This window comes from Sinocyclocheilus anshuiensis, unplaced genomic scaffold (assembly GCF_001515605.1).
Source record: "Sinocyclocheilus anshuiensis isolate Anshui unplaced genomic scaffold, SAMN03320099.WGS_v1.1 scaffold508, whole genome shotgun sequence".
NCBI lineage: Eukaryota > Metazoa > Chordata > Actinopteri > Cypriniformes > Cyprinidae > Sinocyclocheilus > Sinocyclocheilus anshuiensis.
The window spans coordinates 1,319,448-1,334,238 of record NW_015555744.1 but is presented as its reverse complement, the minus strand read 5'-3'; the positions used below and the strand labels follow the sequence as shown (position 1 = coordinate 1,334,238).

Sequence of the window (14,791 nt, the reverse complement as noted above, 5' to 3'; positions counted from 1 at the left end):
TCACTTTGAAACACACAGCACATATATTCATTTAATTAAATCACAGCCTTTGCGGTTTGATAATCACACTAAGCTTTATCATGATTTAGGATTTATTTCGATTAATTCTGCAGCCCTAAACAAACATACCCTAATCTGATCTCGTAGTGTTTGTGCCATTTTCAAGCGCAATGTAAACACACTGTGCAGATAGATTTTAGAAAGCATTGTCATGCATGGGTAATCGTATTTCCCATATTTAACTTACTTATTGAAAACTGGTGCCATTAGTTCAGGTAGACCATCCTGCTCTTATATGCAGATCATTATTGCAGATAAGCATAGGAGTCTAACGTGAACAGAAAGTACAATTTGAGGCTCAAACTGCAGTGTTTCAGAGCTCCAGGTTTAAGAGTTGACTAGGATTCCAGCATGTTCCTTGACAAAACTCTGACTGAGAAGCAGCATTAATGTGGTCAGACTCAAAAAGCTCACAGGAGTCTAAATGTAATTTAACAATCCCCCTTTAAATGGGCCTTTTTCTGAAAATGCTGACTAGGGATGGATGGATTAAACAAATGTCTGAGCCACCTCTGCTCTCAGTGAAAGTATTGTATAGAGGAAAATGCCAAGAAGAAAGCTAACATTTTAAAATCAACATGTAAAAAATTAATTACTGGTTTAGAAATCTAAATTGGTCAATCAAAGCAACAGAAGTATTACAATCATTATGGTTATATTCAACAGTCAACAATCATATTTCATCTATATTGCCCATCTTTCTATTCTAACACAAGCAATCACAAAATAAATTATGACTTGTTATCGTGCTTATGTTTGGTGTGAATACTTAAGTTCCAGAATACATTCCAGAAAGAAAAAGTTTTTAATTAAAACTTTACTTCCTTCTTGGCTGCCAGCCCATCAACAGTCTGTGAAAACAAAACTAAATTACTGTAGAAAACTTGTAAACTTGTTAAAAAAAAAGCTCCAAAATGCAGCCGTAAAGGCATGTAAATGTCATACGAAGAGGGACCACTGCACCATTTTGTCATTAATGTAATAACACCACCCTCATCTCGCTCCCTCTAAATGATCTAAAAAGCATTCAGACCAACTTCCAATCCCACAAGTGGAAGGTGCATTAGCAATACCTCTCATTGACTCAAGTGGACTGGCATGTTAATGTGACTTGCCAGTGCAGACAGTGTTCGGGAGTGCAAAGGCGGCACTGTGCTGAAGGCCTTTCATTAGAAATTATACATGTACAATTAATAAACATCACGTCGGCACTATCCCATGGGATGTGGTGCCAGAAAAATTGGCCACTGATAATGGAGGAGTATTCATCTTGTTTGCCTGTCATGTTGCCTCCCAGAGCCACATCTGCATGAAAAAGTGCTAAAGAGATGCAGAATCAGAATGAAAAACTCAAACCTAAGTACATTATAATAAAAGCTGAGGAAAAGTTTTAACTAAATTGCACAAATTCGAAACATTAGACAAAAGAAAAGACTAGCGCTGAATTAAGATCATGGTCTTGCCCATTCAGTCCTCTCTTTTACAGTGTAAAATGTCTAATGAAAATTCTTAAAAATGGGTTAAAAGAAATGAGAATGCTTCTTTGCTGTGAAAAATAGAGTTGCTGGACTAAATATTGGAACTTACAGAACACTGCTTGTGAAAAGCAAATTAGTGGACTGAAATTAATCGTTGCATATAACCATTCATAGCTTAGCACATAATTGCAAGCATGCATATTAGAAATACTGAAACAGATAGTTCGTCCAAAAATGTCATCAAGCGAGCAATGAATAATGAATAAAAGCTTAAATTAAATCTGTTCATCATATAAAGCAATCGTGTCTCTTTAAAAGACCAGTCGAATAATATGGATTATATTAATAAACCAGTCGATTCATATGGATTATCTTCACAATGTCTTTTTTGTAGTTTTTGAAGTGTCATTTTGGGTGAATGTCCCTTTAAGATACCAATATACCTTATGAACTTTCACTACATTTCTCAAGGTCAAATAATGCTGATATAGTATTCTTCCCTTGTAACACTGAAGACACATGCTGTGTTCGAAACATCAGTGAGGATTACAGAGAGTGGTGCCTTGTCAGAAACGCATGACGAACGGGTTGATGGTTTCATTTTGAGTTAGAACACTTAGAAGCCGTTACACACAAGACGTGTGCTTAAATTCAAAACTGCACAGCAAAACAAAAAGGCCCGGAACACAGGGGAAGACAAAAGTTCAATTTGCTTTAATTTTACATGGCATCAAAACAAGACATTAATGGACTGAGACACTGAAGAAAAACAATTCAGTGATCCAAAGATGTCTATCTAGCATGTTTGGAATCCCAACATGATCTAAATAGAGATGAATTTGGCCCAAATTGTTGGGGCAGTTGCAAAGAGTACTGTTTTCCGATATGCCTTGAATAAAAACAGAACATGTAATGCCTGTACCCTTGCTAGATAGAGAGCTCAGGGGATGTTCTCCTTCAGCAGCCCTGTAGCACACCAATAGAGATAAATGTAATCACTGCACTTTGTTCTCCCCTGTGATATCACACCTTCTTATTACTTCTCAACCAGTCTGCCTCTCAGTCCAAGATCAAAATCTTATTTTGTTGCACATTTGCTTTGGGCTTCAACCCTCTCCGATTTCAGCAGGTAATTACAACTCAGTGTTGCTGCCCTTAGACCAAAGAAACATCAAGTCACAGCTACCTTTCCTAAAGATATGGAATGTGCCAATATCATTGTTGATTGTCCTTTTAAAATGATCTAAAAATAAACCATGACTAATGAGAAGTTTAGGACTTGAAGCCAGTCTTAGATCAGTAAAAGAAGTTAATTCTAGCAGTGCATGTGAATCCTGCCCTGACATTTATGTCTCTGTGTGTTTTTAAATCCCTATAACTGTGGCAAGTTTCAGCTCATCAAAAGGAAGCGGTGATGATGACAAAGGTGGCCTTTAAGAAAGGCCTTTGACTGAAGACAAACCAAGGAAAGTAACATTTATCAAAGTCTAATACCAGGGCTGCTGAAGCAAATAGAAAATGTCATTTATCAAGATATGCCACAATGCCAGACATCCCATAGCATTATTATGGATTTTTCTGCTAAAATGGTCTTGCCTAAAATGCAGATATTTTTAGATATCTGAAGTTTTTTGTTAAATCAATGCAAGCAATAAAAAATCATTCCTAAATTTAGGCTGTTCTTTAAACATGTCTTGAACTCAATCACAACCCAGTATTGACTAAGAAAGATTTTTTAGCAAATAATTTTACTTGTGCTTGGATTTGTGATCGTGTCAGGTGACCCTTTTGTGGGTACCTTAGTAATTTTTTCTTTCATCAGTTTTGCTAGTTAAAAAACATATTTATCACTTTTGCTATTTTTGATACATTTTCTATATTTTTATATATCTATAGATCTATAATTGTCTATAAATACTTAGCCAACAAGAAAAGAAAATCCAGATTATCCCATTTTTTCTACCTTCCAATCCAAATTTCTTTAGAATTAATTCAGCAATATTCATTCATTAGGTTAGCCTGAGTGTTAGAAATTTAAGAAAATTAATTCAATAAAAATCACCTTAGAGAGTAAAAACACACTACACACCACCCAAGAGAGTGGTGTGTAGTAATTATTACAATATCCACACCCTACTATGTCTAAAGAGTCAGTAATACTACTGCTGGAAATTAATCACAGACCAAATGAACCCCAGCTAATTTCCTCCCTGCTTTCTGTGCCTTTCCCTCTACTGATCCGAATGAAATCAGAGCCACAACCATAACCACCAAACTCATGTGGGGATTCAACCCCATGAGCACAAATGGATTGAGCTGCCTCAAGTGCCACAAATGACAGGTGATCCTATGCTATCTGGCAGCCCACTAAAGAGGCTTCAGCTACACAACACTAAGAATTAGACGAAGACCACTCACACTTTAAAAAACAGCAAACTGAAAAATGATGCAAGGAAATTTGGGCATAATTATCCATTTACCACATAAAGGCTTACACATTCTAACTGCTTCAACTTAACTAAAAATAAAGTTAGACTACTTAAAAACATTTTCATAAAAATGAAAAGCCAGTGATTTTCCCTACCATTTTTTTCAAATGATAATGTGCTAGTTTTCAGAGATCTCAAAATAGGCTTGGATGTAATAATCCGTTAAATTGACAGACCCTGTACTGTACCTCATCTGACAGAGTGATTTAGTTTTTAAGTGACATCTGCTAAATTACGGGCATGCAATTTTAGCAGCCTAGCAGTGGCACTGAATTATAGGCTTTCAGTCAAAACCAAAGTACTGCAGATACAAGATGTGAAGGGTCCAAATATTTCATATTCAATAAAACTTTTAGGAAAATGTGTTGAAAATCATACCTTTTGTCCTGCAATTACAAGTGACAATAACACCAAACCTATTTTATGTCATGAATATGTAGCCTCAGACATTGAAATCATTATGACCTTTGACCTCAGACACATCATAATAATCTAATGACAAAGCACTGCTGTTCTCTCTAGCGGTGAACATAATTACTTTGATTCGGCTCTGATATTGTCCCGCACCCCTCACGAATGAAAAGCAAGCTTACAGATTTATGTTTTGTTTAATATTTAGTAGATGGGCTGCAGTTTACTTTTCAGCCTGACTGCTTTCAGTGAAGCACTTCATTTAGGCTGCATAAATATTTCAAAGTACCTCATTAATTATTTGAACCCTGGATGCACAATCAATGTGTTTCCATTAATTACAGTTTATTCAAAATTCATATTCGCCTGCCCACTCATTGATATATTTACACAAACAAATTACACCGTTAGACATGTACGCCCCATTCTGTTGATGTAGTGGCTTGTGTTTCCCTGATAAAATGTCACAGCCATTAGCGCTGCCATTTTTGCCAGCTCTATATTCATGCGATCTGTCTCTGAGTCCTGACCATAAGACATTCTAACGACAATAGAAGGACAGTTTTAAAATTCCTCTCTGACCTAGAGTCAGTCTTTACATTCAAGGAGCTCAGGTGTGATTTTAATAGTATTTCCTAATTTGATATTTGCCCTTTGGATAGTAGGTAGTTTATTCACAACAAGGACAAGCGTTATACATGTCGTATGGAAATGAGAACGGAGGGGATCATTCAGATGGGATAGATGGCTTTTATCCGCGCGTCCTTCCACTGCATGAGACATTAAATCACTACAAGCCTGCTGCACCTATGAAGATGAAGAACACAATGAAAGACAAGGTATGCATGCCATGCAGTAAACCTCAGTCATGTGTGCAGTCCAAAAAAACATGCTTCTAGATGTGCACATATGGTGAACTGCCATATCCACAACCGCTGCTTAAATGCATAAAATGTTGCAAGGTTAGCATTCCTTTAAGCACAGAAAACATAAGCTGAGAAAGAAATGCCATTTCATTAAAGCTTCACTGCTCAAGTGAAACTTTACTTTAAATCTATAGCTTTGATTTAAAGGGAAATGTTAAGCAACAGAAATGTTGTACCTACAGCAGGTCAGAAATGAATGAGAAATACAAAATATTCACCTGAATATTTGAATTTGTTCTACATCGTCAAAATTTAACCTTGGATGCCAGTTTGATAACAAAAATGATTCCCATCAAGCCAATGACCAATTGGTCCGCAGTCAAAAAAAAATTGCTTCCTAAGCATTTTTTGTGATATGAATTTAATGTCTGATTAGGTCTGGGCAATAAAACAGTATCGATATTTATCGACGGTAATCCTTCATCGATAACGATAGAAAACAATATTCGATATAGTGCACGATATAGGCACATGCTATGAGTGACGCAGACCGCACACACAAACATGAACATGAGTGCTGTGCCTGCCTGTGATGAGGAGATCTTGAATAAAAAATGTATATTAGTTGAATTTAAAATTTAAAAAAATGCATTTGAATGCAAAAAAATCGAATGTTAGGAGTGCGTCAGTGAGCATCATCAGTGGCGCGCGAGATGCGGTGATGATGATGTAAGTGACGTTGTTGCATTTTAATGTTTTAATGTTTTAATGTTCTAGCCCACGAGACACGCCGCTGCTGCGTTATTCATTAAAAATATTAGAGAAATATAGAAGCTCAATGCTTAGAAGATTAGGTTAAAACCGAACCCAAGCCATTCACACAGAACGCATATTTAGCGCGTTTTTTAGACGGACAAATATGACTGCTGCACTCGCGTCTCACACAAGAGATGTATAAAAAGCCACGCAAAGTTAAAACGGTTTAAAAGTTTAGAAAACACGTCACGAATTTGTGGAGTTTTATTCCTTTTCACTGCGTCTCATATGTTTTCAAATACAATCTGTGTGATCGGCGATTCGGCTCTTTTTTTATTTATGCAATGCATAAATACATGATGCTGTTTTGTTCTTAATTGTTTATGCAATTTAAAAAATTATATTTGATAAGTTAATTTAGACATTATGTGCATTTTTTATGGACAGTTATTTCATTGCATTGACAATTTAATAGGCTGCATTGTTTTGCTCATTGCGCCCTCCTGTGGCCTCAGGAGACAAGCCAAAAGTTTCCATAAGACTTATTTAATCTGCATATAACACATAAGAAAGGAGATATTTGTTTACATTTTATTTTGACTGTTAAAACCAAAAAAAAAAATAGTTGTTTGTCTCAATAAATTGGGAAAATTAAAAACACAGTGGTTAAACTTTAAAAAAAAATTATATTGCACTTTGTTTTAAAAAAGGGTATAAAAATGTAAATAATTATCGTTACCAAACGATATGAAACATTATATCGTTGATAGATTTTTTTAGCTATATCGCCCAGCCCTATGTCTGATAACACTATGTATTTATATGGTCAGGAATAAAGGAAAAAGGAAAAAACACAAAAAATTGAGTTATCAAATATTGCCCTTTAATAAAAAAAAAAAAAGGTTATTTCTGGCACTGACCTAATGTGTAATGTGATATTGTAAAGCACTTCAAGGTGAGAGTGTTATTACCCAGAGGGTTTTCCATTTGATCCAGCTTTCTCCTGTTGTCCCATTGCTGCGTAAGCTAAATCTCTTCTGGCCCATCAGCTGACCCAGTGCTCTGACCCTTATTCTATATATATGGATGTGAGCGTATGTTTCAAGGTAAGAGCTCGAGTTGTCTACAACACCACTGTCCCTAAATGGTTTCTGAGGTTTTGTACACTGTTATAACTCACCCTTGCTGATGTACATATCCCTTTGACCTCATGAATACCAATATGACTATTTTGGACTACACATATCGATGCTGAATAAAATATATATTCCAAATTTAACTTGAGAGTCATTAATACTGGTCACCTTTGGTTTAGTATAGAAACATTGCCTATATTTTAGCTTGATGTAATCAAAAGTGCTTAATAATTCAATAGTAAGTGTTGTCATGGGGTCCCTAATCAGTTACTTATGATTCAAAAGGTAGATTAATCTCTAAATGAACACATTACGCTTCTGGCTTGAACAGAGAAACGTTTAGTGAACTGGCTGGTATTCGAATAATCAACAGTTCTAAAATAGAAGAAAAAGCTGAAGCCTAATACTGTACATGAAAACCCTGTAGAAGTATGGAAATGGAAATAATTCCATGTTTGACAAAAAGTTCAGCATTATTTGTATTGCAGTATAATGTTTATGACCTACTTCATTCTCCTGGATCAAAGGCATTGTGAAATGATGACAGAATATTCCTGAACTCTTTTGTCCTCTTCTAGTTCTATGACTCCTAAATGCAGCATCAAAAGCACCAGAATTAACATGACCCTTGGTGTAGGTGCAGGTTAAATCAACAAAAAAGCTGCCGAGCATCCTCCTGGGATAGATAAGAAGAATGTAGTGTCAGTGAGAGGCGGGTGGAGCCTACTGTAGGTCGGGCTCAGAAAAACTTTGCCACTGGAACATAAGAAAAAGGCACGTATGATCGAAACTTGGAAAGCACAGAAAAGAGACAGCAAAAATGGCTTGAGGCACTCCAAAAAAAAAAAACAGTGATTTTACACCACTCAAAGCAGATCGGAGAAAGTGTGTGTGCATAATCTAGAAGTTAGTCAAGCTGAAAGAAGAAAAAAATCAATAAATGCCACCAGAGATGATCAAAGTTTGGTTTCTTCCCCCACACTTATTGCTTCTTTTGATCTCCTGTTATTCACTCCTACGTAATCGTGGAACAGCGATACTACATGCAACTTGCTATCCAAAAAGTCTGAAATTTAGCCACTGCATTACTATTTCTAGATTACAGAAAAAAATGGTTTAAGGTTTCCATTAGAAACAAAACGGCTTCTTTAAGCTGCACTTTCGAATTACAACATTGCATTTCTAATGCCTTGGGAAGGCCTGTAAACTGTACTAAACTGCATATAGCAGTAAATAAATCTGTAAATGAGAGGAAGAACACTTTGAATATCTCATGGTTCACTTTAATGTGTGTGGATAAAACAATTTACTGGAGGACAAAGAGTGATATTCTTGCAGAGCAGACAGATAAATCCTATAAACCTAACAACTACCCGGGCAATAGGGACTCTATCATAAAACCAGCTTATAAAAAGCTAATTTGGTCTGTGCCATCTGTAAACAACACTGACATGGAAGTGGTTCCTGAACCAGAAACACACAAGGTCTAAGCATTAAGGTATGATACGAATCCATATAATGAAGATATTTTGTGAACACACTTTACATAATTCAGGGAACTATATTAAATCGAAACCTCAACCAAGAGAGAAATCACTTTCAAGGATGCCAACAATTAATGGTATTTGGTTTTGTTTCTATGAATATCAATTCGTTTTTTCTCAGCAAGTTTGCTAAAATAAACAACTCACCACCTGTAAACCAAACACTTGTCCTTGCAGGTGGTTTAAGTTGTGCATAAGTCACTGTTACAATACAGAGTGTTTCCTTTTTCTCTTTGTACCTCTGTGGGCAGAAGTGACTTACAAATGGCATCCAAATGATGAAAAGCATCAGTAACAGAGTGATGCAGGGATGACGTAATTATGTAGAACAACCCACAACTTAGCATTACCGTAGTTCCTTCAACAAAAGGCCAATAGGATTTTCCAATGGCTTTTTGATTACTGCAGAAAACAAGATCCGTGGCCAAAAAAAGATTGATTCTTCATTTTTTTTGTCCAGATAATTAACCTTTATGAATTTTGAAGCCTAAATACAATTACCAGAAGTAAAAAGCAAATGTTAAGCTATAAAATGAACTACATGACAGTTGCAAAGTGACCACTAAGCTAGCAACAAATCTTTTAATCTTCATTTAAAATGTACAAGTTGGAAAGTTTGAATAGTTATTAATTGTGAATTTTATTAACATTAAATCGTCCTCCTCCCATTTTCACCTCAAAATTATGGGGAAGCTGTGCCTCCCCTGCCTCCCCCGACAAGCCGCCACTGTTTGCAAGTGAGCAAATATAAACAATAACACTGTAAAAGCAGACTAGATGAGTTTGACCTCAGAAATAGGCCTAGGGTTTTTTCCAACAACCACTGTAGCCCTATGTAGCCACTTGTTAGCAACCACCTTGTATTAACCACAGACATTTAACCAAAAACCCATTTAAATAAAACACTGACTTTTCCTTAACATTAATTTACTACACCAAAACTTGTGTGTGTCTTCACACCACATTGCTGTACCCCAGTTGCCTACAACAGAGTGATATAAAAACAGTGTTGTGTGCTTATTTGTTTTTTATTTTGGTACGAATGTAGAAAGAAAGAAAAACCTTTTGTATGCATTGTCGAATTTGGTCCTGTACACAAAAAGAAATGGGTAAATGGGGACATCTCTGAGGACTGCAAACTGCAAAGTCTATATTTCATCAGCAATGTCATACAGAGCATTTGTGTACATTATTGTATAAGAAGATTTGTGTTATTCTCCAGTCAATGCAAAAAAGCTGGTAAATATTCATATTTAACCTTGAGGTCAAAACGTATAGTGCATCTCTAAAGAGAAAAACCGTTTGCATTTTCCTGACACACAACTCCTTCGTTGTTGTTTTACATATGGCACTACCTTTTTCAGCTACAGTATACTGAATCCTCTAAATGTAAATATTTTAGTTAGCTACCAAATAAATCATGCAATGATGGCGACAACGGTCATTTTTTCTGATTACAATGCTTCTGAAGATCTAACACTTATGACTAATCATCATTTCTCACATGTTCAGATGTTAACGGAAGTGATCTTGCAAATGTTGTAGAATGTGCGAAAGCTTCTGCTGAGCCCATATATTATCTTGCATCTTCAAACATAAGCTTAAACATCCTTAAAATAAAGGCAATTTGAATGACAGCAATGCTGAAAATTGAACATTATTACTATATCTTTTGAATATATGTCTATGTTTATACCATGCAAACACATTTAAATACTTCACATGATCATTCTGAAGAGGAGGTGATGAAAACCAGAAAAAAAAGCCTGATGGTGGATCAGCCCACGTTACTTCTACTTTAGACTAATGAAGTTAAAGTCACTCTTCACCATCCAAAAAAATACATATTTACACACAGCTCTGAAGAAGAGCATAGCGAAAGCAGTCACAGCAAGCTCATATTATTTTTCTGCACACTGATAAGTGTATCTATGAGCTAATAATGCTCAAGGTTACACTCTCTAGATACTTTCTCTTACCAGATTTATTCCATTTCTGAAGGCCCTATATGAAAATTGTTTTTCCTTTCACAAAAACAAGGACCGATCATGTAATTTCCTTATTTACCAACACAGATCCCATTAGGGCCTAATAACAGTTTCAGGTAGAGAATCGTACTTTCGCAAAAAACAAGAAGGTGGTGCTTTTTTTACTGACTCTCATCTGTGAGTGCTCAGTCATTTGGTTTCATTTAAATGTAAATTTTAGCAGTGAGCAGTACTGCATTGGCACACTGTTAGCAGATCCGAGCTGGTGATGGATTTTTATAACTGCGAGGAAAATACACAGAACCTCTGTCGCTTCCAGACTGGTTGCTTTCTCTCACTGAATGGTCTACTGGTGGAGTTTGGCGGCTAGACAATTTCACTGCTAAAATTAGATTGTTGCTGCTAAAACTGCATTGTATATGTCTGCAATCATTTAAATTCAATCTAAATTCTTTAGCACAAGGCAAAAAAATATGTTTACAAACGCAGTTCTAATCAAGCTGCAGTGAGTTTTTCTTTATCCATCTTCCCAAGTAATCACCATTCTTATACACAATGTACAATCAAATACATGAACAACTGAATAAACATTGACTGTCTTTTGGATCAAGTGCCAACGACTAAGTTATATACAATATATGTTAGCAATAACCACATTAACTAGGTTGGTTACAAAAAACAGACTGGTATGATTTCAGCTGAACTAAAGGATTTACATGACATTTAAATAAATTAATTATTATTTTAGTCTAACTGAAACTGAAATTTTAAAATGCATGTAAATGTACTTCATAAATTAGAAAATTACAGTAAAAGAGTAGTCATATTGCTGCCATATTTTTAAGTGTATGGCAAAAGTGAATGACTTCTAATGAGGGTCATCTGCAGAGAGATCTAGCTGAAAGTGATTTGATAAAGGCCACGCATTGACATATCACAGATCTTCATATTTTTGCTGAGGTATATGCATGTGTGAGAATGAGAAACCATTGGAAATGTAGTTAGAATGAATTAATGCATTCATTCTAATCCGCCAACTAATAATTGTAAAATTATCTACAGAGTTGCATTTTAGCTCGTTTTTAAACTTGTGCTAACAGACCTTAATTTACTCATGTCTACGCAGTCTGTGCCACCTTCTGCTAGGGAAAAAAAGAAAGGCTAACCATTGCGTGCCGTTATGCGTGTTCCACGGGGCATGCACGCTTGACTGGATGCATTGAGAACACTTTTAAAGTTTCATATAAGCCCCATCGGGCTTGTTGAGAGCAGTGTAGCACGTAAGAGGGCTCAGTTCCTGACCTTTCACGTGAGATGCACTCATTGTGAAGATATGATGTTCATCCACATTGATCTCTGAAAAGCAAAATCTGACAAGCTTGAAGACATCTCAGACAAAAATAACAAGCTGCCGTGGCTTAAAAGCTGACCTTCTCTGTACATCTTACACAGGCTTAAGGCATCTCCAGTCTTTTGTGACAACTTGATAATTTTAAATATAGGCTAAGTTTTAAAAATAAGACTGCACTCACGAAGATCAATGTTTGATCAAATATTTTTGACAAAATTAAATTTCATGTATAAATTGACACTTTGACATTTTATTAAAATATTTTTTTAAAAAGTGTTCTATCAACATGGGACCCTGCAATAGTAATAATAGCAATAATAATACGTTTTTATATTATCTATGAATAAAATATAAAACATGTAATATGCAGCTAGACCATTGACAATACAAATACTTTTCTTAAACTTCACCATCATATTTTCTAATACATATTATTATTATTATTTTGTCTATAAATAAAATACTAAACTTTTAAATCACTGTAGGCTAATTACACAACTGCATCACATCGCCTGACAGTCCATCAGCTTCACCTTAATCTACACAAGTCAAGCGCACAGTATGTAAAAAGGCAGCAGGACAATACTGCTGAACACTGCATTTCACTACATGTTATCTTAAGTGATGTTTGACTCGAGTCGGCTATTTATGCGCTCACAGCTGATGTCAGTACAAGGCTAATAACGGAGTTGCATTTAGTGAATTTAAGTGTCGCAATAATGACATTTGGTACATGTGAGCTAGAAGAAGGTAGCTACTTAAATATATGGTCGCCTGTTGAATATTTACTTTCTATTGGAACGCTTAATGCACTCCAGCTCTTATCAATTTCTTCAGTTTGCTTTTGATTTCCTAACAATCCTGACAGGGATGGTGTACAGCTCTTACCTCGACCGCTGACGAGGGTTCCACAGAGCGCGAGAGCCAAGATGATCTCCAAAAAGCGCCGACGTCCCTTCACTGTACTTCCCATTTCTATTCTGTTTCTCTCGGTTATTTTAGGGGTTAAATTCGTCCGGTTTTATAATGTTGTGACAGTTCCATGTTTTTTGCTTTAACGGTCTCTCTCTCACTGTAATGCGCTGACTTCTTTGCGAAAGCTCAGCGGACATCATTCCTGTGCGCCGAACTTCAGACACCGCGCCGGCTTGTGCCCTGCTTCAGAGCCTAGTTCTAGTGCACTCAGACTTGCAGGTGCCGCACGCTCACTAGCAGAACCAGCCAATGGTGCATCGTGATGGGCGGAGTCACGTTCACCACACGCATCATCAGCACCAGTCAGGTGGGAATATTCGTGAGCTCACTTACACTGGGAAGATATCGCGCGGTATTATGATTGAATTTTGATGTAGCTTTTTGAAGTGCGTCTGGAATCTAATAGGGAGAAATACTGCTACACTGTCAAAAAAAAAGTTGAAAAAAGTTGGCCAGTAAAAACAGTTTAATGCTTGGCAGACCTTGGCAGCTGCTGGATTTCCTCAGATTAATTAAAAAACTACTTAGACTGCCTCTTCTCTATTTTTAAATCTTTTATTTTAGTATTTAATGGTACAAAAATGTTTTTGTATGCTGCTTTCTTTTTATACACGTGAGCATTTATAAATGGATGATTAATATTTTATGTGGGAATCTGGTCTTTATAATGCACATCTTAAAAACAAAACTGCTGTTGTAGCCTACCTGTTGCTGTGATTTAGCTGTACGCACAAAGTCACAGATAACAACCCTTTCGATATATTTAGTACTACAGCATGACATGACTATACAAATTCAGTACAGCTCTATAAAGCATTAATATTGATTAACGCATGTTACCAGACTCCACTCGACTCCAGCTCAACTCCAGTTTTTCCAGTTCTTGCTCCCAGCATGTAAGAGAGAGTAAACCAGCGATTTTATTTGCCAGAGAAAACACAGATGTTTTGATTTTCAAAAAACCTGCTCCTTGCTTTAGGCAAACTCCATTCCCACTCTGTAGCATTCACTTATGTAGTCTGGAATGCTGTAAATATATACAAGCAGAGTGTGCAAAAAATGCTGCAAGACTAACCTTTGGGAACATGTTGACAGTCAAACAAATCTGAGAACCAGAATGAATTGTTGTACTCTATCATAATTTAATACGTGCTAATAACTTTAATCTTCCATTGCTTGTTTGTTTGTTTGTTTGTTTTTTATTTTTGTCTAGCAAATATTTTACTCTGCAAATTGCAACATCTCAAAATCTGTAGAAGTGTTGAATCACTTAACACAAATAACGTATATTATAAATGCTTAAATAGCATTTAAATGTGTAATGTAGCCTACTATAATGGAGGAATGTGCAAACATGCATTATGGTTTCATGCTATAGATTCACAATAATGCAATAATCTCCCCTTTAGTTAGATAGAAGCACTGAGTAAGAAACAATTTACATATCCAATAGACATAAATGATGCACCTGAGGGGGCAATATTACATTTGAGAAAGCAATTCAAATGTATAATGTGAATAACCTTTCATAGTGGGCGGCATTTAGAAACATAAAGTTTTTTTTCTCTAAACCGAGTTATGCGAAAGAGGAATATCATGCATTGTTTGTTTACTACCAGAGGAAAACTGCATTACAAAGTTTGACGAAAAACCATTTCATGATTTTTTTAGAGTGGGTATGAGTATTTGTGGAAGTTTGCATAATACTGTGCTTCAGGGGAAGATTTATTTCATATG

The 14,791-nt window shown here is 36.0% G+C and overlaps 1 protein-coding gene across 3 annotated transcripts in view; it reads right to left on the bottom strand.

The window, feature by feature from the left end:
• The window catches only part of LOC107673416 (netrin receptor UNC5D-like), a 126,308-nt gene extending 113,086 nt beyond the window's left edge, over window positions 1-13,222 (bottom strand). For all 3 annotated transcript variants that reach the window (XM_016467000.1, XM_016467001.1, XM_016467002.1), the window contains exon 1: window positions 12,968-13,222. In XM_016467000.1, the coding sequence (XP_016322486.1) occupies window positions 12,968-13,052 (85 nt within the window). In that variant the 5' untranslated portion in view covers window positions 13,053-13,222. The remainder of the gene's footprint in view (window positions 1-12,967) is intronic.
• Window positions 13,223-14,791: the final 1,569 nt, after the last annotated feature.